At 37.1% G+C, this 24,271-nt stretch overlaps 2 protein-coding genes across 2 annotated transcripts; both read right to left on the bottom strand.

Annotated features, from left to right (window-relative positions):
* Positions 1 to 74: 74 nt before the first annotated feature.
* LOC142986714 (transmembrane emp24 domain-containing protein 5-like) lies at positions 75 to 704 on the bottom strand. The gene has a single exon (XM_076135317.1). The coding sequence runs from the start codon at positions 702 to 704 to the stop codon at positions 75 to 77; it is 630 nt and encodes a 209-aa protein (XP_075991432.1).
* Positions 705 to 1,955: 1,251 nt separating this feature from the next.
* LOC142986158 (multidrug resistance protein homolog 49-like) lies at positions 1,956 to 23,017 on the bottom strand. Its single transcript, XM_076134458.1, has 26 exons — positions 22,814 to 23,017; positions 19,432 to 19,471; positions 18,681 to 18,877; positions 18,133 to 18,277; positions 15,069 to 15,169; positions 13,329 to 13,500; positions 11,759 to 11,883; positions 11,151 to 11,346; positions 10,097 to 10,321; positions 9,841 to 10,027; positions 9,615 to 9,757; positions 9,078 to 9,286; positions 8,831 to 8,925; positions 8,392 to 8,565; positions 7,611 to 7,726; positions 7,054 to 7,194; positions 6,553 to 6,735; positions 6,049 to 6,252; positions 5,845 to 5,974; positions 5,413 to 5,608; positions 4,937 to 5,099; positions 4,663 to 4,857; positions 3,955 to 4,164; positions 3,425 to 3,571; positions 2,957 to 3,065; positions 1,956 to 2,624 (listed from the first exon to the last, which is right to left on the bottom strand). The coding sequence occupies exons 1-26, from the start codon at positions 22,837 to 22,839 to the stop codon at positions 2,536 to 2,538; spliced, it is 3,918 nt and encodes a 1,305-aa protein (XP_075990573.1). The 5' UTR covers positions 22,840 to 23,017; the 3' UTR covers positions 1,956 to 2,535.
* Positions 23,018 to 24,271: the final 1,254 nt, after the last annotated feature.

Below are 24,271 nucleotides of genomic sequence, written 5' to 3'. Positions count from 1 at the left end.
TGAGACTACGCGCGACTCACCTGTGATAGTCAAGGGTTACATCTTAAGTATTACTTGCTACATGAAACTACTTCCTACTTTACAAGATTTCCGAATGGACTTTTCACTAATATCACCTGCACGATTCCTATAACTATCATTAAACTTATTTGTACCATCGACCAGTTCATAACCTTGTGACACATCAATTCAGCGACCTTATTACTTCTGTATTCACGGATTGAGTAGGCCTCTTGCAGACCTCGCACGGTGTGCATTATAGCCGTCACTCGCTCTATAGACTCCGATATTTGCATTATAAGTTTCTTGTAAGACTTCGCAAAGGTCGCATTCATGCTATCTTCGAAGCTTAACTCTTCCACGATCAGCTGGAAGGACACCGTCTTTCGACTGTAAGAAGAGATGCTATTGTCGAAACAGAAGCGGTAGTTTCCCTCTGTTACTGCGGTGTGTCTGTGCGCGTTCTCAGATTTCTTGAAGTCCGCTACTATGATTGCCCCTGAAGGATCGGAGATGTGAAACGAAATGATTAAATCCGATAGTCTCGCGTCAATCACATGGTACTCGATATCTATGTATCCGCTTACACCCACTTTGTGCCAAAAACAACATGCTTTTCCAGCTTCAACATAAACTGTCATGTTTTTGTGGTAACCATGAACTACGCTCAGTATACTAGTTAATAATAAATGTCGCATCTCCATGTTTACTATGTTTTTCTTTGAACTGTAACTGTTGTGTGATTCATTGAAGGATGGTCGTTTATATTTGTATACTCAGTTGTTTACGTTTGTTCGTAGGATGTGGTAATATGATACGATAAATAAACAGAATGTTGTTATAACGACGACAGGGCTGTCAGTATGTTAGTACAATAAACATAGAATTATGTAGTAGTGATTAAAATTGTCATGTTTTTACGTGTTTAATAAAACAGGGTTCACAAAACCTGATTTGAAATGATTGACATCATCAATATGCATAAAATAACGCTATCGTAGAAATGCTTCTTGATTTCCTTCTTAATTCGGGATCGATATCCAGTTCGTACGACGTATTATTAGCGTTATCTAATTTTCATTAGACTATTTTATTACATAGATTGTACCTACTAAGACAAAGGGCACGTTGCGATTTGATACCTTGGTTCATATTTCTTCTCTAAAATAACTAGTGATAAACGTAACCCCCGGTAGCTCGATTCTCTACAACTATCGACTTTCGACAACCGGCTAACTATGGAGAAATTTTGCACGGAAATCTGATCAGCGCCTCTAGCGGGCAGCGTAAGTACTATTTTAACAGTTCCTTTTAAATGTCAAACTCCGGATCCTGGCAGTACCGACTGTAAATAATTACGCTACGGTATTCAATAGCGCTATTTACAGTCAGTACAATCGGCTATCAAGACATTTGAAATTTACTATAAAAGTAGTTCCTACGGTCCCCATTTAAATTAGGGGCTCAGATCAGTTTTTCGTACAAAATTTGTCAATAGTTATCCCAGCCTCTAATTGTAAAGAATCGCACTTTGTTCAATTTGTTCTGCACCATTTTTTCAACACTATCGACAAATTTTGTCAGAAAACCTAATCCGCGTCCCAAGCGTGCTCCGAGAAAACTGATCTTTTTAAGGTGATTATATAGCTACTATCATCGTTTCTTGTTCTCTCTCTGAATTCATCAAGGACCTTATTGAGCACAAAATATCAAGAGTGAGTAGCAGTTAGTGCCTGATTAATCAGTAATATACACCAGGAACCTGTATTTAAATAATGTAAAATTGTAACAATGTAATTAAACTTTGTTTTGTTGGTTCCTGTTCGGAGTTTCCCTACATTTAATTAACAGAAAGCTTCATTGTATGTTTACTTTTCATAACTAACCGAGACTGCAAATAGACGGAGAGCTGCGAATGCGAGTGGAGTCGAGGGTAGTGCAATTAAAATATCGTATTCATAGTTTCAAAAGAATATTTATTAAAAGATAGGTAATAAAACAACGATAGTACATATATTACGTAAAAAATGATCACGTGCCGTGCCACAAAATGCTTAAGCGATTCAACCCGTAAGAAAAGGACAGCGCTCTACATCCACTTATCGCTATCTCTTTCTCATTGTAGAAGTTAGATCGTTTGAACATTTAAGACCACGGCTACCGGTGATGGTATCTATGATTGTACTAAATGACATGTAAATGCGACAAACACAAAAATACTTGAATTAAAACTATATTTGAGTTTCATTTATTATCGACAGTTGCTTAAAATTACGATCATAAACTATTATTTGGAACAATCTTTCTTTGGCACTTTCCGAGCATTGCTTCTGTGTTATGGCTTTCAAACCCAAGACTTGATGCCTTGGCAAACTTTTTGTCGCTCACATTATGACGGCGTATTACCACCTTATGCATTCAATCCCTTTTTGATATGATACATATTGAGATTGAAGTTATTTCCTACAACATAACTTAGTAACTAAGATTTCATGCATTTTAATTAAATGAACCTTTATGGCTTTCTGTAAAGGCTTAAGCCTGTTTTTGTCCTTTACACATCCTCCAGTAGTAGCCTCGCAAATTGATCAAATCGCTGTGCGAGCCTTTCTCCACAATTTTACCTGAAACATGAAAATACACAATCAGTACATATTAAGAACGATCCAATTAAAAGCTCTCGATTGTTCTGTTATGGTGCAGGTAGTGGTATTTAATTTAATTAGACGACGTCGATAGAAGTGAGCCATCGGTGGTTACTCAATTAATATAACAAAATTCTGTCGCCTGTAGCACAATGCGTTACAGTCGGTACTATCGAGTATCGTGAGTTGGTAGTTAAAAATGTACGGCAAAGATAGTTCGTACGACGTCCGCTAGAGGCGCTGATCAATTTTCATATGAAAATTCTTGATAGCTTATTGATAAAAGGGATAATGCAAGAGGCAAACGTTACCTTTATCCAAGACGCAAATAAGGTCAGCATCCTTGATGGTAGACAGACGATGAGCAATCGTGATGCATGTACGACCTTTAGCTGCCTTCTCCAAAGCTTCCGACACAGCCTGAAAATAAACGTAGAATTTATTTAATAATTTATTCATCTTTTAAACTAGTTTATACGATTACCCCAATACAATATGACATGAGCATTGAGCATTCTCTTACTTATTTCAATACACATTATCAAAAAGTGTCACGATTCTTGATACCCTGCGATAAAGTCTATTTTTATATGAAACAAATGTAAGGTTATCTTATATCTGCAATATTTTACTGAGGTTAAATCTGTATATATGTAGCATGGTAACAAAAAAATCTTCTGAGATCGTGCTTACATATTCTACCAGTTCTACCAGTTGTAATCAAACCAGCAGTTCTTCGTGTTCTACCAGTTGTAATCAACTTTTTGAAGGCAACATACCCTTTCGCTGTTGGCATCCAGCGCTGACGTGGCCTCATCAAGTAGCAGTAGACGCGGCGACCTGATGAGAGCGCGCGCGATGCACACACGCTGCTTCTGACCGCCAGACAACTGAGCACCGCTGGCTCCCAGGTTTGTATCGTAACCCTGGAAATTAAAACATTGAGTTTTTAGTTTCACTGTTCAGTTTATCACATTCTAATACTTTACTAAGGGTCCTAATAAGACTATTTTCGCATCGACGCTTATTTGATTGTCGCTTAAATTGCACATCAAATAGTTGTACAGTAACTTTTGGTTTCATTAGTAACTAAACCTTTTTCGATTATTCTGAAGTAAGATTCCTGTTTGTGATTGTTTCCATTGCTGAACATAGCAAGTGCCGCCCGGCAAGTCGCCATGATCAAAGTGACAGCGGAGTACAGAGACACCCCAAGGATAATATTAGATATTAATTATTTCGGGTACCGTACCAGGATTGTGTTAATTTTCTGCATACATTTTTCATTATACTTGTTATAAGAACTTACCTTAGGCAAAGACACGATGAAGCTGTGGATGTTGGCGGCCTTAGCAGCAGCGACGATCTCGTGCATGTTGACCTTTCTGTTGTTGTCACCGTAGGCGATGTTCTCGGCCAGCGTGCGGTCGAAGAGGACCGGCTCCTGCTGCACCACGCCGAGCTGGCGACGCAGCCGCGCGAGTGTCAGCGATGTCCTGATGTCACGCCCGTCTAACTCCTGGATTGGTATAAAATATGGTTTTGTGTAGCATATATAGCATATGTCGTAACTCGTAACAAATCTAGAGTGACAGATAGGATACTGATTTGAAGGTTGGCACAACGGTATGTGCTGACTCCATAAATATCTAACGTTGTTGCTAATAATAATATAGACCAATGTCCACACTCATTCTATAAGCTAAAAATACAGGTGTCAACGGTCACCCATCCAAAATTAGACCTTTCAGAAGATCCTTAACCACGTCGCTCGTAACTCCTCAATCGAGAGACTGCTAATCACACGTTTAAACGATAAACACTTTGTCTTTTGGACTTCAGGAGCTCGTAACATTTTGTTGACACCTCTTAATCTGATATGAATTTCTCAATTCATTATATTGTTATGATGTTCTAAAGACTTTATGGCACTGATTTGCTCTTATCTTTAAGACGAGATTAACATACTAATAAAGCACGTTGACGTCTAAGTAAATATTATGTTGCGATTACGTACAATGTTGCCAGACTCTGGATCGTAGAACCGTTGCATTAGTTGGAGAATGGTGGATTTTCCGCAGCCCGAAGAACCAACTAGGGCGACTGTCTTGCCAGCTTCTACCTTGAGGTCAATGCCCTTGAGGATTCTCTGGTGAGGACGAGTCGGATAGCAGAACTCCACATCTCTAAGGCCAAAGTTTCCAGTAGCAACCTTGAAGGAGAATACAACTTGAAACTTACTTATTTTATGGAAATAGCAAAAATTATTCAAGTAATATTATCCATCTTACCCAGTCCTTTTTGTCTCTAATCCCATCTTCTGTCTTCACCCTTGGAGTACGTTTGATGATGGACAGGATTCTTGACGCAGAAGTCTTGGCAGCGTTGAAACTCGGAGCGTAAACTAGCGACTGACCCAACATGTACGCACCATACAGAATAGCTTCGTTGACCCTGAACAGAAAATATATATTAAAGTATGACAAAAATATTTTGTCTGCAGAAAAAAACTCGAAGTGACGTGAACATGAGAAAAACGGAGTTATTTAGTGGAATTGTGCGAAAGAAGAAAACATGCCCTGCACAACGGTGATGGAACCTTGCATACCTGAGAGTTCTTGAGGGTATGCAAAGTACTTACCCGTACTAAACCAGCGTGGTGGACTCGAAGCCTAACCCCTCCATCATGGCTGGAGGTGACACTTGCCTAGTAATGGGATATTAATGGATTAAATTGACTATTTAATAAACGTTTATTTATACTTACAACAAAACGATTTTGTATTCAATTTCCCCGTAAGCGACCAGCACTGCACCGTACACCGTAGCGCTGCAGTACGCCATGAAAGGCACGTAGACGCCCAAGCCCAGTACCAGCCCCCGCCAGCGACTCTTCTTCGAGACTGCAGTATAAGCTTCTTTCAGGGCATCCTCGAATTTCTTGAGGAATATACTCTCCACACCTGAAAGGAATTTGGTATTTTAGTTACGAGAGTTACATCGTCCATCGTCGTAACGACGGACGGTCACTGTGACTCCAGAAGTAATCATAGAACTGGGGTAAAAATTCACATTAATAGAGAATTAATAGAAAGGTCTTATTGTTAGAGTAACTGTTTGAAGGTATATATTTGTAAACTTCAGTCTAAGTGCAAATATGTGTGTATAAATCCGTCTTTAAAGGCGTGAAATTTCTTACCCAAGCTCTGAACAGTTTTGATGCTGATCACTCCTTCTGTAGCGATTGCCGTCGCTGACTCCATAGCTGCGCGTTCATCAGATTGAGACTGTTGGGAAACTATACCTTCTAGCCAGATACTGCCCACCATCTGTAAATACAATAGTCATTAGGCGAACTATCCATGACTTGAGAAATATCTCTATAGAATGGTAAAATGCATACCACAGGCAGGAATACTGTTCCAACAAGAGTAAGTTTCCAGTTATAGCAGATCGCCATGAGGAAGCCGACTACCACGGAGCTGAAACCTTGGAGTATAAGTCCTATCCTCAAACCAGTGGCACCTTGTACCGCTGCTGTATCTCCACTGAGCCTAGCACACATCGCTCCCACCGTGTTAGATTCTTTGTCGAAGAAGCCAATTTCCTGGAACAAAAAAATAATTTAAGTGTGAAATAAATATCCGTCTAATGCGCGTTAAAAAAGAAGTTTTACTATACTATTTGGGAAGCGAAAGAACGAATACAATGAACAACTGAACACTTTATAGAGACCTTAAAAGACAAAGTTATTTCAATTTATTATTATGAATATAACTAGCGATAAGATGAATTTCGGAACTTCAGATTGAACTATAAGATTTATGAATTTGAGAAATAAACGCTGTAATCAAAGAAAAATACTTTAATACTAGGATATTCTATAAATATTGATAGTTTAACCGACCTGTTTCAACAAAGAAGAGAAGTATCGTTGCCTCAAGCGTGTTGTCATTCTCAAGCCAGCGGTGGTGAAGGTGGTGCTTTGAAGACACATGGACACGCCAGCGACGGCCGCCACCACGATGAACATGCCCGAGTAGAAGTCTGCCCAGTATATGATCTCCAGCCGATTTGGCAAAATGAAAATCTGGAAAATATCAGAGTAAAATGGCCTGAAGAAAAAATACCACGAAAACCTACAATAACACAAGAATGGTGCGATTCTCTACAGTCGGTACTATCAAGTATCAAGTAACGAGAATTTGACATTTAAAATGTACTGCAAAAATAGTTACTGTGGCCCTCGCTAGAGACACTGATTTGATATTTATACATAATTTTTTGATAGCCAGTCGGATATCGATAGTCGATAGAAGTAGAGAAACGCGCCACAGGATAACTAACTATCGCTCTAAGAAATGGTTTCGAAAGAGAGAAGTAAACTTGCTTAGAATTTGATACATACCCCGCTGGAAAATCCGAAAAGTAATGCAAAAACAGGGAAGCAAGCTCCTTGAATGAACGCCGCGATGGAACCGACAGTGATGAGAGGCCACTCTGGTCCGTTTAGCTTCAAGATTTGCCAATCGCTGACTGGTTTTACTTCCTGTAGACAAACGTTTAGATTAAAACCTTAATTAAAATAATTTTTTTTACATAAATTGTGTCTTTCTTTTGCCATTCAAAAAGAAATACTTTCAGAAGCAATTTGTTCAACCAATGGAAAGCTAGGTGGCCCATTTGTTCTGTAAGTAATTTTGGACAAATCAGAAGTGCTTGAAATTTATTTGGTTAAACTATTTACGAGAGGCGATTAGTAAATTCTTGGAGATGAAAATACCTTTGTAGATATTTATGTACAACTACCGCTGCGATCGTGCGGTGGTATGGTGTATATGGGGAAATTATGTCATACACTAAATTGTAATTTCTACCATATTGTTATTTTAATTTCTACATACACTTCTGCCCATCCCTAGAGGTATAGCAGGTGTGTATAATGTATATGTCTAAGTAACCTACTTCATCTTCATCAGGTTCCTCATCGGAGTCAAAGTCGGCATTGTACACGAAGTTCTGCAAGCCAGCTGACATCACGGAGCAAACAGATCCACGCGGAGTCAGCCAGTCGTGAGACTCTGGAAATACCAAGCTATATTTAAGTATATAATTCTATATTAAGACGCTATGGAGTCATCACCTCTATTTGCATCATGATTTCTATTTTAGTCTGCTTACACAATCATATTGCATGTACGTATAAGCAGCGGCGTCTTCATATAAGAAACTACTACGTCTAGATAATATTTTAGCTTAAGTAGATTTTGGGTAGATTTTCATAGATTTACATTTTATTAAAGGACATAAAAACAATTTATCTAACACTACTGATAGTTCATCTCCGTGGTGGATTGTAAGCAATTGTTTCTATAACATCCTACTAATATAAATGCGAATGAGAATAGATGTGTGTATTAAAACGTTTGTTTCTTTTAGACAAAAAACTATAGAACTGAGCCGGGATCGACATAATATGATACTCCTTTTCCGGGGAAATCTTTTTAAGCGAATGGAATCGTAAACTAGTATTAGTAATACATGTTTAATGAGTTACCCCGTTTACTGTATAATAGAGTACGGGAACTAACGCGAACACGCATTTTACCTTAAAATGCCGCAGGCTGCGACCACGGCGAGTGAAAATTGCGCCGATATGTTAGGCATTTTAAGGGAAATTGCGTTTAATTCCCGTATTCTATTATACATTAAACATGCAACGCAAGAGTTTAAAAGTTATGATTACCTCGTTTAGTAGAATGATGTCTGTGTAACCGACGGTTGGACTTCCTCTTGACATCAGCTCTTGGGGCTATCACCTCGGCAGGGTTCTCTTCGCCATTGGTCTCCTCAGGCAAGGGTTCAATGTCCTCCACCTTATCGTTCTCGTTCCCTGTTGTCACTAGCTTGTAGTAGAAACCTGCAATTTATACATAACAAAAATTAAGGCTTTAGGCTTCTCCCTTTGTGTATTCAGCCTTGCTACATTCGGTTAGGCATTAATCGGCCTAGTTGGGCGGTAAAACCATACGCAGATGAATCTCGGAAATGATCGGCACAAATGAATTGAGTCGGTTTTGATGTTTGATAAATATTACCGAACCGAATATGTCTTACTTTCACGAACGAAATTAAAATGAAAGTCAATTTATGTTTGGTTTGGATTCATCATTTTCTCAACATACCTTTAGTTTTCATAAGTTCATCATGTTTGCCTTCTTCCACTATAGAGCCTTGATCCATACAGATTATTCTATCAGCGTTCACGATGGTAGATAACCTAGAAAACAGAGTTAACAATTGTATTACAGTTAACTTGACTACGAGAATCATAAGAAATACAAATTCAAAATATCTAGATGAAGAAAGTTCATAATGAAAAAATACGTCTAATCTGATTATGATAAAAAAACTCGACTATCTATGCCTTACCTATGGGATACCATAATGGTTGTACGTCCAACACTGGCACGGTCAAGCGCGGCTTGCACCTGTCGCTCGGAGTGAGGGTCGAGCGCGGAGGTAGCCTCGTCCAGCAACAGCACCGCCGGCTCCCGCAGCAAAGAGCGAGCGATCGCAATACGTTGCTTCTGACCACCAGACAAAGATGCACCACGCTCACCTATTACTGTGTCATAGCCCTGAAACATCGAATAAACAACCGGTACTGTCGAGAATCAAGAGTTTGATATTTAAAATCCACTGTGAAAATAGTTCTTACAGAGCCCGGTATAGGCGCTAAACAGATTTTCATGTAAAATTTCTCAATAGCCGGTTGACGGTAGTCAATAGTAGTACAGAATCGAGCTGCAGTAGCTCGATTTCTACAATCGATACTATCGACTAGTAAGTGTTTGATGTTTAAAATTAGTCTAAGAAAATCGTTACAACATACTGCCTCTCCGTTTATTTTTTTTTCGTTTTGCCATTAGTGGTAGGCTATCGCCCCACACTTATAGTACTACTTACGTTAGAAAGATTCATGATAAAATCATGTGCATAAGCCATTTCTGCCACCGTCTGAACTTCTTCTCGAGTGGCTTCCGGGAATCCTATGGCGATGTTTTCAAATATCGTGCCACGGAACAACACTGGTTCTTGTCCAACAACACCTGCAAATATACCAGGAAATTATCATACTTCTTCTTACACATAATTTATACATCACAGTATTTTATCATCTTAGAATACTTACCTAAGGATGATCGCAACCACGCTAGGTTCAGATTTTTTATATTCTTTCCATCCAGTTTCACTACTCCAGATTGTGGGTCATAAAGTCTTTGAAGTAAATGCAGTATGGTAGACTTGCCGCAGCCTGAAGATCCCACCAGCGCCACACACTCCCCAGCTTTGATGTGGATGGAGAATCCATTGAGGACCTGTACGAGGAAAACATTTTACAGGATTCCCAAAAGGAAATTTTCATCTCATGTTAATATTTTCCTCACCTTCACTTCGGGTCTTGAAGGGTAGTTGAAGTGTACGTCTTCAATACTGATGTCGCCTATGACTCTTCGAGGTGAAAGGCCTCCAGTCTGTAGGCTGTCTATTATAGGCTCCCTGTCTAGGAGCTGGAATATGCTGGCAGCAGCAGCTCGAGCCGCGGCGAACACTTCAGCATGAGGCACGCAGAAGGTGATGGATTGTGTTGCCATATACACGCTGAACAGGATCTGAAGCAAACAAATGTAATGAAAACGTATGAAATACATACATGAAAATATAAATTACTTATAATGTACACCTGTTCATTATGAGCTATCTTTTCTTAAGAAAAAAAAACTCGACTAGCTATTCTAGCTAATTACTTTAATTATAGGCAGTAAGCTATTATTGCAGCAGCTTTATACATATCGGCAGCAAAAGAGATCGAACAGATTTAAGGGGCAAGTGAAAAGGGTGGGCCGTTGTCAAAAAAACATTCGCAGTAGTTTTATTTCTTCATTATCATCTTTCTGTTTCGTATACGTAGGATGTCATTCATGTCTGCCTGCTAGAATGTTAATTACACAATGATCAAGTTCATTGTCACTTTAATATTAAGAAAATACTTTTTTTATGATATTTAAGATTAGATTGAATTATCTTGAGTCAAAACAAGAGTTATTTTTGTTGCAACATGTTAGTACTTGTTTTATTGTTTGGTTTTATTTTAGAGTGATTGTGTGGGCAGAAAGATCAAGATATAATGTTTGTCTTTTTAATTAAAACTATGGAATCCGCATCTTTGCCTATTTATAAACTTTCTATCGAAGATTACAGACAGCATACTATAGTGTATTAATACGTCAAAATTATCTTTAATTGTTTTCAGTAAAGATTTCTATGTCCATACCTTTGAAAAGGTTTTAAAAGAGTATTAGTAAATAGATAGAAAAGGCTTATTTTATAGTAAGCAAACAATGGATAAGTCAGGAATTGAAAACGGCCGTAAGTCCGAACTGTCTATCTAACTGGCTATTACTTGTAAGAAGATCGGTTTTAATGTATTTAGATACTTACGCTGTACACAATGCCGACTAAATATTTCCGTTCGTCAGTCGGCTTGTCGAAGTCTCCTACCACCAGTCTAGTGCCATAGGTGAACCCTATCGCGTTGAGAGAGTAGGTGAGGACCCAGTTGAAGCCGTTGCCCAGGCCAGTGTAGAGACCACGTCTGCGACCTTGCTTTTCAGCCGGCTGAAGAAGGCGGGAGTACCTGAAAACAGAAGGTGAATTTTTGTAGTATTTGTATCTTTACTTTGTATATGTAAATAACTACTCTCTTCTTCAGTCAATGAGTAGTAAATCAAATAAAAAAGAAAGAAATATAGAAAGTATATATATATAGTAACTTTGAGTAATTATTTTAATTTTTTATATATTCGGTCGGGAAAAAAGTATTTTCCCATTATAGTATGTATGAACTTGTAATAAAATCTTTTCTCTACACAAAAAGCTCGATATTTGGGTACCTCACGAGCTCACTGAAAGAAACCTAATAAACCGTGTACTCATTTGTGATTCTTGAAGCCAAAGAGACTTTATTACAAGTTTTTTATTTTTCTTAATTGTATGTTAGCTCTATCTGAACTTTTTGAATAGGGAAATAAGGAATGTAAATAAATTACCTATCAACTTCCTTGTTCTCTCCATGAAAAGACACAATCGTCCGGACCGACTTCAAAACCTCTTCAGCTTGTTTGCCAGCTTGACTGTACGACTCCATCTCCAACATCGAAGATTTCGTTTGATACTGAAACAATTAATATTATAATACGATGTAGAAGTAAGGTGACTTTTGACAAAGGAGAATGGGCACTTCTGGGCGGTCGGCGGCCATTAATGAAAGTAGTGTCAAATTAAAGTAATGATAACTAGGACCAACTTTTACTAAGAACGTTTCGCTGCAATCCTTTTAGGTAACAATATATTTACATGTAAACATAATAGAATTTCATAGAACATAATAATGATTATTTCGTGTCTGTAATGCATTTAACGTTGTGTAATAACGTTACATCTTCTTATAACGATTGCAATGCCATCAACATAAAGAACAATCGTAACAATATGAATAGACAAAGAGCAGCATTCCAACGTATCACCGGCGATCAGCCTTTTTTCGACGATTTTCCAAATCTGTTACAAGATGATTTTATTCTTTTCGCTCTGGGTACGTATGAAGTGAAGTTAGCTCGTAGTTAGTATGCTATCTATCTATCTATTATATGGTTAACCTAGTGTCAAAGTTGTTCAAGCCACCCGAAAGGCCTTTGACATGGCTTAACTGTTATCTTAGCTGACAACAACCGGGACCGACTTTTTATGTGCCCTCCGAAGCATGGAGACGCTCAGTTCAAATACCACTATGCGGTCACCCATCTATGGAATGACCGCGCCAACGGCTGCTTAACCCACAGATCGTATACCGACCGGTGAGCGCAACTGGCTATGAACGCCTCGTTATTGAGCTGAGCATTCAAGACAGGCTTCTTCTAATAAGAAGAAGATCATGAACATCAGAAAAGTCGTCTCAGTGAATATGTTATAGAAGAGCAAGATGTTTATTCTTACGATATTTATAATATATTTACTTGTTAAGATTTTTCGAATATAAATAATGTCTATATTTGTATGCAATATAAGAAATAGTACTTTTTATTTAATCTCCGAATATAAGCCAAAATATGTTTTATACTATTAAAAGTGCTCAAAAACAAAAATGTATTTTATTCGTCATATAAGTGCGTCGCGGCAATAAAACTTCTACACAGTAATTATAGGACCAAACTACATTAAAAAAAAACAAAATCATGTTTGGCCGCGGATCGCCCAGGCTCCATACTATTTTGCCCATTCTCCTTTGTAAGATTAATCTTTATTTACGGTATTACCTAGTACTTTTGGGCACAGTCAACACGTGCCAAGAATTTTTTTTTCACAAAAACTAGAGTTTTTTTTAATTTAACATTAGTTCTATGTAGGCATTTAGATCCTAAATTAATTTCAAGAATCAGATTTTGAGAAAAGTCGCTTTTTACCAAAAACCCTTTTTATTATTTTGACTTACTACAAAAACGGGCGTTACATTAACAGTCATTCTAAATATAGACTTTAAGTTAAAAAATATATGCAGATGGTCGGTAAATATAACCATGCTACGTTTAATAAAGTTAAGGATATTGTTCTAACACTCACATTGGACAATATAATCGAGACGGCTATAGAGAACGGCACGACAGACACGCAAGCGAGGGTGAGCTCCCAGCCCATCGGGAACGCCGTGCACAGGCAAATGATGGACGTGCCGACCAGATTGGACACCACGGCCAGCTTCTCACCCATACCCTCCTTCAAACTCATCAGGTTTCTGAAAGTGAACAGAAAAAGCTGTTAAAATTTACTGTTCATAGGGATAACGACTTTTTTTTCTACGTCAGGCAGACGGTTAAAAAGCTTATGCGTATTTTTTCCTTTTGTACAAAATTTAATAATTACGGCGATACATTGCTGTTGAAAAGTCGCATGACGTCACGTTATAGTACAAGATGTACTATTACGTGACGTCATTAGCCCACTTAGGAACTTTAATACTTTTTTACTAGGCTACTTAATATTGTTCTTTAAGGAAAAAATACGCGTACGTATAATATTTTTTTTTAATTTACCAGACGGAAAAAGATTTAAAATATCTAATCGTTATACCTATTATATTGGGTAGATGTCAATGCTTACGGTTAAATAGAGATAATTATTGTACAAAATACAGCAGACACGTTGTATCATTTTTTTAGAAGCAGTCCACTGCATTAAGCTACCATGGTACATGCGTGACTATTCCCTTTTAATCGTGCTTTACAAACCATAAAATAATATTAAATTTTGTGTAAATTATTGTCAAACAAGTATTAAATAAAGGAGAACAGCCAGGTGGCTATCTAACTAGCGAAACGTGATGTGGATGTTGCTCCGGGCCCAATCGATTAAATTTGAACACGAGCAGACAGCCGTCTGATAGACTAATCTATGTATGTCTATAACATGCTACACATAAAAGTCCGAACAGTCACGTAAAGGGGGAATAATCACGCGTCCGAATATTGTCTACCTACTTATTCTGTTAGATTTATGTATGTTTTTTTTTCTTTATTAATTTAGGGACTTATATAAAATTATGCGTGTCAGTCCCATAATAACCAGAACTTATTACATCAACAAACCATCAAATTAAGTCCAATCAAATCATTTATTAGTGTGATTTTCGGTACAGTAAGGTCAAATCAAATCAAATCAAAATCAAATAAGTTAAATCAAAATGAAACACATAGTTTTACAAAAATATACACACTACACAATAAAATACATAATTATACCTACCTATGTTTCTAAAATTGACGTGTTGTAGCACTACAAAGATCGATGGCGGATGATCTAGTTCAGAGAATAAAAGGTAATTTTGTGTATGCATGTAATGGAACAACAGTAAAGGTGTAGGCAAACTAAGGCTGCAGTCCCGGTGGCACCTAAAAATCTTGCCCGCAACCTTATCAGTCTAAAAAGGGACAAAATACGCAAGGTAATAGGAATCCTAACCGGCCATTGTCCCCTAAACAAACATCTATGTACAATAGGTGTGACGGACAGCCCTCTGTGCAGAGGATGCATGGAAGCAGAGGAAACACCACAACATGTACTTGTGGAATGCAACAGCGTGGCGGATCAACGAGCGCGAACTAAAATATTGCCAACAACACTCCAGGAAGCCTGCAGCAACTTGAAAAAGCTTCTGACGTTCTGGGAGGAACTAGGATGGCTGGAGTGAGGGTGAATCTATGTAAGAGGGTAGCTACACGCACAAAGGCCCAATTAGGAGGCTAAGTGCGGAAAAAGCCTAGACAACCTAACCTAACCTAAAAGGTAATTTTGTTGGTAACTTACTCTGACATCTTGGAAGCCAAGTTGAACTCCGACTCAGTGTCGAACCAGGACATGTCTTGTCGCATCACGGCTTTCAAGAACAGCATCCTTATTCTGGTTATCTGTGAAAGTATTGTGATCATTAGAATTATAAACGAAACGTTCACTTGTTACAGTATTTTTTGGAATGTGAGCATGCAATAGCCACTTTTACACACACATACTATTGCACATGGAACAACAATTGCGCGTGAAAGAGCTAGCGCTCATGGAAAAAGAAAAGACCACGTACTATTATCGCACATTCTAAAGAGCGTGCAGGATTACGCGCGGGAGAGCAGCGCGGTCTTCGCTCGCGATTTTGTTACGGGTTTGACAAATGATCGCGGCGCGTGGATTTTCCTTTCCCCCCTACACGCGCGCTCTTTCACCCGCGTATGGTGTTACATGCGCGATAGAGTGTGTGTGTGTAAAGGTGGCTAATGTCATAATGCATTTCTAAAGCACGAAGGCATATGGTGATTCCCTATACAAGTCAGAGAGCAACCTTTACAGTGGGGTCGCGTTAAACTAAAGCTTATGCGGGCTGAGGCGGCGCGCCGTTAACCTACTCACCGCAGATTTAAAAGGGCTAAACCTAACGTGCAACCCCTCACTGTACGGGAAATCTTATGCCTGAACCTATTATCATTTACACTTACTTATTAATAAATGTAAAGGACGTTAGTTCATCGTCTTCATATTTATCTTAAAATAAGTTATCTGATAGTTTGTATCCCAAGAATAGGCATGACATATATCTACATTTAACAAAAAAATAACAGTGTTGCGTGAAAAAACGCGTTAACCATATTCATTACCGAAAGCTAAAGCTATATGTATAACCCGCGAAAATGAAATCTGAAAAGCCGTGATTTGAGTTCATATCTCATGAGTAGTTACTTTACTGTTGCTAGGTCCATCGAGACGGTAATCAATAAAACGTAACGTTATTGGGTCTAAAACATTAAAAGTTGACAATACAAGGTCATATTTATTAGTTAGTATTATATCGTTTTGGTTTGCGTCAAGGAGTTGCGCGACTCAATAAGCAGTAAGGTCATCAATTTAAAACAATTGATTTCATTTGTTTGCATTAATTTTAACTTATATTTTTATAACTAGTATTAATAGGTTTGGTATTTACTTTATGTTATAAAATAGGTCACTGATGATTTGACATTAAACGAGCTTTTCCTGAAATAAGATCAAGAGACAAATAATGAAAATGAAAGAAACGTGGTTTTAACGTTTTTTGAATTTTATATCATTTTCTATAATTGTATGTTTAAATATCCATGATGATAAAATAGTTTGCGACTTAACAGTCATTTTGGAATAGCTAAGCATAATTTATTATGTTATACTTTCATAAAAAAATATGGTGTCTAAAATGTCTCAAGATTCTACATTATATAATGAGTGACGAATATTACACACCAAGATCTTTTCCGGTTGTGGCTTGATAATAATGGTTAATCAAGCCTACTCAATCCGTACAGTTCTTAATTGAATATAATTAATTTAGCGCTATGATAAACTGGGTGTATCATATTTCAAAACAGTATTACTGTGACGAGTGTACCAAATATGAGTATAACCAAATCCAATCAGCGATTTTTATATGAGTTTTAACGCTATTGAATAGATAAACTACCGCTAAATGTACTCAGAAACCGGGGGCAAGTGATTCTTGAACGCTGATTGGATTTGAATTTTACGATAGAATGTAAATAATGTACTATGTGTATACTGTATGTAATGTACCTAAATAGAGAATGTACCAGTCAAGCTGAGGGGCTAAAGTTCTATACAGTACTACACTTTAAAGCCTTTGATGATCATTAGGCAATTGAATTGCTCATGGACTACATCTACTCTGTGTTACCTTTCATTGTAACAATGCAATCAACAGTAGAGGGGTTCTCCACTACCTTTAATTATCAACAAACAGCGAGCTATCGGAAATTCTACAAGAAAATCTGTTTAGCGCCTCTATAGGGCGAAAAAACTATTTTGGCTGTACATTGTAAATGTAAAACTGTCGACAGTAGGGACTATATACCACAAAATTCGCGCAATTTTCGGCCAGTTGTTAATGCTCGGTAGTAAAAGAGAATTGGGCTACTGTACTATAACGATAATTGACAGTTTGACATATAAAATGTACTTAATAATTAGTTCCTACGGCACCTGCTAGGGGCGCTGATCAGGTTTTTATACAAAGTTACTCTATAACTAGCCGATAGTTAATCGCGCTACTGTTTTATAAAAGTCTCGTGGAAACTAAATCGACTATGCAAATAGTATTAATACGTTTAATGAATCCTAGTATCTGTATGACAACACGGGGTCACGATGGCTCATCGGCACTTAGCCTGCGCTATGACATGCATCAAAACAAACAGCACCGCTCATATAATACACATGTTCTTCATTTATCAGATTTATATACAACGGTAAAGATAATATTTAATAATCTTAGGTTTCTTTATCTTTGTATGTTGAACAATAAACCCCACACGTGAGATGAGAATGATTGTTTACATAGATATTGCTAAAACGTACTTAGTATGTAAAATCCGTATAGTAGTGCATCGAGAGTTCGTCGGTACGATTCGTCGATTATCCGTTGTATGTTTGTAAAAAGCTCCCGTGACACAAGAATAATGCTTAGTGCGGGAGTTGTCCCAAAAAAAGCGAAAAAGAAAGACAAAGTATTAAAAATTGTACTAAGGGCGTCTTTTTTATTGCCTAATTTTCCATATAAGAGCATCCTGAAAATAAATTCAATAACCCTCCTTTTGACCCCCTAAGCTTCTGTCAAGTCCTCATTTAAGATAACGTCAATGATGAAAAACACGAAATTATTTTAACAGTTCCGGATTAATCACGGAAACCTATTGCTATGCCTCTGTCGTCTGTCTGTCCATCTGTCACCACGCTGTAGCTCATACACCGTAATAGGACTAGGAAGCTTAAATTTCGTATATAAAGGAGAAACATAATTAAGATTGTTTTTTTTTTTGTATTTGATGCATTTTACCTGTCTGAGCGCGCTCCAGTTGATCAAGCCGACAGAGAGTATACATAAGGTGATTGCGATGCCGATACTCAGGAACAGACCGATGGCCATGGACTTCGCGTCTTCTATCAGAGCCGCCATGTTCTCCTCGTATGATGCGTTCTGACTACACAGAGTAAAACGAAAGGTATGAGTTAATTATTATTTCGTGATAATTTATTTTAGTTAAAAATTGATGTCATTAGCTATTTTATTTTTCTATCTAAAATGAAAACTGGTGTTGGATTAGCTTAGATTTTGAGTCTGCAAACTTTCTGGGAATCCACTACGTGTTTTATAAACCGACTTTTTTACATAAATGCCGAATTTAATATGATGGCAGATTTTCGTACTGTGTGTTATAATGATGCTAAGATGCAGGTCAAGTTTGTTGTGAAACATCCGCTTTCCACAGAATCCTTTGAGAATAATGTCATTCGTATCATATCGCCGACCGAGGGCTTAACATTTGGATTCAATCATAGGAAATACGTTATTTTAGTATATCATAATACAATAATGAAACTTACAGTCTTCTACCACCTCCGAAGGCCTCAGTGAGCGGCAGGTAGCTACTAAGTTGTTCTCTGTAAGAAGTTCGTTCAACAAACGCCGTGCTGAGTTCACCGATCTGGACCAGGTTGTAGCAGACACCTCCACCGCTCATCAGCCCGAATAGCACCCCGAAGATCGTAGCCATCAGTTCCGTACATGTTGCGTAGCGGAACTGGGGAGATGAACATGCATTTTAACAAGATTGAACAAGATTGCTTGACGTCTTGATGTCAAACTGGACGTAGTCGTAAGCCTGAGATAACTTGTAATTTGGCTGTGTTAATGAAAACTTGTTAAACGTGAACATGCATTCTACCATGGCTTGCTTAACGTCTTGGTGGATGTAAAACTGGCTGTAGCAGTATGCTTGAGATAATGCTTGTAATTGAGTATTTGGCTGGGTTAACGAAAACTTATGAAACTTAAAAAGTTAATCTAAAATGCTCAGGCTATGTTATTTTTTTCGTAAATAATATTGAAATTGTAATTATTAGTTGCAGTCTTAAATATTCTTCGGAGATAAATTGTTTGTTATAAATGATGGCAAAAATCATAATGATGGTTTGAATAGTAGTAGGTTTAAAGTTAAAAAGTCTTTATTATAATTACAGTGAATTGGAAATAATAGTTTCTAATACGTTAAAATGGTTTATAGAAACGGCTAGGAAATGATGAAAGTTATTATGATCTAGTGAATAGTCTTTTTAGTTCTGTTGCAATACTTACTATTTGATAGTACGATAATTTGATTTCAGGACTCTTTTGTCTGCAACAAAAATACATTTACGTTTATGCATATGTAATTCCAAGCTTAATTTATGTAAAAGTATGTGAGTATAGTAATCTTAAATCTATCTATACTAATATTATTAAGCTGAAGAGTTTGTTTGTTTGTTTGAACGCGCTAATCTCAGGAACTACTGGTCCGATTTGAAAAATTATTTCACTGTTAGGTAGTCCATTTATCGAGGAAGGCTATGTAACATCACGTTACGGCCATTCGGAGCAGAATACCAGTAAAAAATGTTACAAAAGCGGGGAAAATTTTGCCCAACGCTTATGTGACGCAAGCGAAGTTGCGCGGGTCATCTAGTTACAAATAACCCTGTATAACACGATTTGTCTTTGACATTTACCTACTAAATAGCCATAACCTAGTGCTTATGTTAATCAACTAGGTATAAGTATTACCTGTTATAGGGAATATAACGGAAATAAATCCTGTTAACCGCAACCTAGTGTTAGTCAATTAATCGTCCTGACAGCTGTGACGTACCTTTTATACACGTTGACCGCGAAAATTCAATGAAATCCTTACATATAGTCAGATAATTATATAAATAGTAGGCCTACTATAATTAACGAATACGAATTTCGTTTGCTTCTTATCACAATTATATCCCTTATAGAATATTCAAACTTTGGTATAAGAAATAAAAACAGTATTGAGTAAGGTCATAAACGAACAGTTTTAATATAATTTCGAAATGTATTTTTTGAAGAACCATTGTAAGTCTAACTGCAGTGTAACGTCCCACACTGGGTATTACCAAATATACATAGTTTGAACAACAAGTTTCTACTAAATACGCCGCCGCGCCGGGGGTGTTGATCAGTTTTTCCTTCGAAATTTTTAGGATTCCGTTACTTTCCTAAATAGAGTTTTACAATAGTTCAGGTTATCTGAATAAATCTACATTTAAAAAGAGAATTGGTCCTCCAAGTATGCCATTGATGCTATCAAATACCGACCGATTCGCGTATAGAGTCAGCCATCAGACTTCTGCACAAAGCATTTTGATAAACACTTCTCTTACTAGCGCTCTATCGTTCTCACGTTGGAAAGATCAGGCTTTAAATATTTTAAAGCCCTTTGTGGCACCACCAATTTGAATTTGCTACTGTTTGATACAATTTTTTTTTATGTTTAGCTTCATGGCGATTCGGGCTTTATGCCTAATTCCACCAATAACACATAATTTAATAAAATTTATCAAATATTTATTAAAGTTGTGTTTTTTCGACTGTTAAGCAACCATGTTGAAACAAAAGTCCTTTTTGTAGAATTTGTGGTGGAATGTTCAGTTTGTTTACATTTATTGTTTGCTAATTGTACACCGACAGAGCGATGAGAGCGATAAATTAATATTAAAGTAATCAATGAAACGATTGAAATGGATTGCTTCAGAGTTTATGAGAGCTTGTAATACGTAATTGTTTTTATGATGTAGTAATCAGAGGTGCAATGAGCGTCGTTTATTGTAAACATAGTACTTTGTCATTAGAAGTTATGATGCTTTTAGAATTTTTTAAGGCATGTTTCGTAACTTTTGTCGATGTAAATAATTTTAACTGAATGCGATGCACGCATCGAATTAATGGAAATTTATGTCAGATTTAAAGATTGAAACTTGATTGATATTAGATACAAATTTTATAATTTACATCAATTTTCCGATGTGTAAAAGCATTGATAAGGAATGAGCATTGTAAGACTTCACCGGGAAAAGGAGAGCGTTGCTTAAAAAGACGATGTTTTTTTTGCAATTCATAAGAAGTAACAAAATTAAGGGCCCTTTCCACGGCTCTTTGATAAGTGTCTATAATATTAATTAAGTGAAAACAAATGTATGAAAAGTCTGTCGAAGTAACTAATAAGAAAAACTTTCCTCAATGGTAACAAAACGGTTAAACTGGGGCTAAGTGTCAAATCTCTTGAATGAAGATGGCAACGATTTTACTTTCATGCAATATTATGCAATCCATACTAATATTATAAATGCGAAAGTAACTCTGTCTGTCTGTCTGTCTGTCTGCTACTCAATCACGTCTAAACTACTGAACCAATTTGCATGAAATTTGATATGGAGATATTTTGATACCCGAGAAAGGACATAGGCTACTTTTTACCCCGAGAAAATGACGCATTTCTCGGGAAAATTCAGAAAATTCAACGAAGTCGCGAACAATCAATATTATAATGACATTGAATTAACAAAATTTCGTTGCCATGGCAACTGTTTTAATGGCGGATATGCCTTAGCGCGACTTCGTTATACTAAGAGATATAAATAATTTTGAGAATATTTTTTGTGAAAAAAAAGCATATTTTATATCATCACGCTACGACCAATAGGAGCAGAGTAGGTAACAGTAAAAAGTGTTACAAAAACATGGAAAATTCTGACCCATTCTCTCTTATGTGACGCAAGCAAAGTTGCGCGGGTCAGCTAGTAGACTATATTTCTCTATGAACAAATATTTGTACGTGTAACACTACTTCACAGATATACGATTCACGTGCGTATGTTTCATCTTAGCCAAATTTTGTGTTGGAGTCTAGCCAAGTGTAGTTGTTATACGGAAATGTAAATTAACTATTATTTGTAAATAAATCTTGAGTACTAAAGTCAGAGACTAGGTTATCTAGGTATAGTATTATATTGTACGGCTTAAGAAATTAAACAAAATATAAAATCTGCAGTATTTGGTAAAAAGAGTGTTGTTCAACATTTATTCTGATCCAAAACATGCGCACAACAGAGTTACTCCGTTACTCGTTAAAATATTTCTGTAATTTGTATTACACGAGCATACTCGTATAATTAATTGTTTTACTTTGGAAAACTGAATGGCTATCCTTCACTTACAGAAAAACATAAGATAGTAATTGGACTGTTAGTCATACATGTATATTATTATTTTGTGGAGCTTTAGTCACGAGAACTGAACTTAAGGGGTGCTCAGACGCACGTAAGGAATCACACCGTTTAGTATGTATGAAGACTATGTGAAAATCTGATATGTAACTTCAGCAAAGATTATTTAATTTTATTCTTAATTTTTCTTGCTACTATAGTGATGTTAAAAAATGAGTATTTAGTCATAACAAATATTAAAATGCTTAATCAAATGTCGGTTACATTCAAATTAAAATGTAGACCGCCTAAGTGCTCTGTGATTTTGAAGCTGTTTACACGTAAGATATCACTTTCAAAACAAACATTCGCAATAATAAATAAAACCACTGTCAATATAAATAATAAAAAAAGCAAAAAAAAAAACAAAAATCAACGCAAGTCAATCGCAAAGCAAAAAAATCACTTACTGTTCCTTTTTCTTCTTCGGTCCCATTTTTCCGACGAAAAATTTAAAATCTATATAATATTAGAAACGGGAGAGGCGTCCGTGCTGTGTCGGCGCCGGGGGCACATTGAAAAGCAATCCTGAACGTATCGGAGACGCAAATCAACGTCGTCTGCGCTGAATGACCTTATTAACTGTCATTAAATGGCTCGCATGGCTGCCATACACGTCCACAACAATCAACCAGTGTGTGCAGGATTAATATGGATCATAACTATATAACAGTAAAATAAAGAGATATCGTAATACAATGTCTTTTCATCATTTACTTAAGATTGGTGACGTTGTTGCGTAAGTACATTGTGCTTATCGCTTTTGTGACGCTTCCGGGGATAATAAACGTTATTTTCAAACCTATGCAAATTCAAAATATCCTTTATTTTGGAATAATCAAGCATTCGAAATCGCCCCTGTGAAATGCTGTTTGCTCGTGACAAGAAACTCACGACTTACTCTTTTATTAATTGCCAATATCTTTGCAGAACAGTCTGGGCAGGGGGCCACTAACTCTCCATCGAGCAAACTTATACTTGTTGCTATAACGGTGGAATTGAAGTTTTCCAAATCTGGGCTTATGTTATTAGCTAGATGTTGAGCTGCTGTTCTACGGTACGGCGGTACTGACTTAGGTATTTCGTTCAAATTACAAACATTATTCTTTCCTGCAGTCATTAAAGTGGTCAACAATAAGTAGAAGCCTGCCCATAAATTAGTTTTTTTTTTAAAGACAACTCCTGCACTAAAAATTGCTCTTGTGTCGCGGGGACTTTTACAAACATACAAACAACGGACACAAAGCACAACCAGGCCCGAAACAATTATTTGTGGATCGCACAAATAATTACTCCGTGTGGGAATCGAACCCACGACCTCCCGACGCAGTGGTATTTGGCGTGGTGATATAAACCACTGCGCCACGGTGGCCCACTACGTAGGTAGGTATTATTGTTTTGTAAGTGCGACTCCGTTTTTTCTTTCATTTGTGAGGGTGGGACTGGAAAACCTAAAGCGCCAGTCGTATTAGTCTCAAATGGAATTGTAAGTACTGCGGGTACTTTGCAATATTACCATAAATGTTAGAACCTGTTATGCTCAGAGGTGTGGACAGGGGTGTAAGATCTCCACCCGCATTTAGCCATTTACAATTTAGTCTCATGTAATAAGGAGCGAACCTATTGCCATGTACCAGGCACGTTACCAAACGCCGTGATAAACAATTGTAATAAAAATCAGAAGAATACAGAAGAACCAATAACACTTTGTCCGTCACTGGAATCGAACCCGAGGATCATAGGCATACGCAGCAGTATAAAAATAAAACAAGGAGATTAGAAATTGTTGACATTTAGATAGATGTTTTTTTTTCCAAAAAGAATCTATTGCACAATCTTGCTAAATGGAAAATGTGTCACAATTTTAT

This window comes from Anticarsia gemmatalis, chromosome Z, assembly GCF_050436995.1.
Source record: "Anticarsia gemmatalis isolate Benzon Research Colony breed Stoneville strain chromosome Z, ilAntGemm2 primary, whole genome shotgun sequence".
Taxonomy (NCBI): Eukaryota; Metazoa; Arthropoda; class Insecta; order Lepidoptera; family Erebidae; genus Anticarsia; species Anticarsia gemmatalis.
This window is presented reverse-complemented; position numbering and strand designations above follow the sequence as displayed.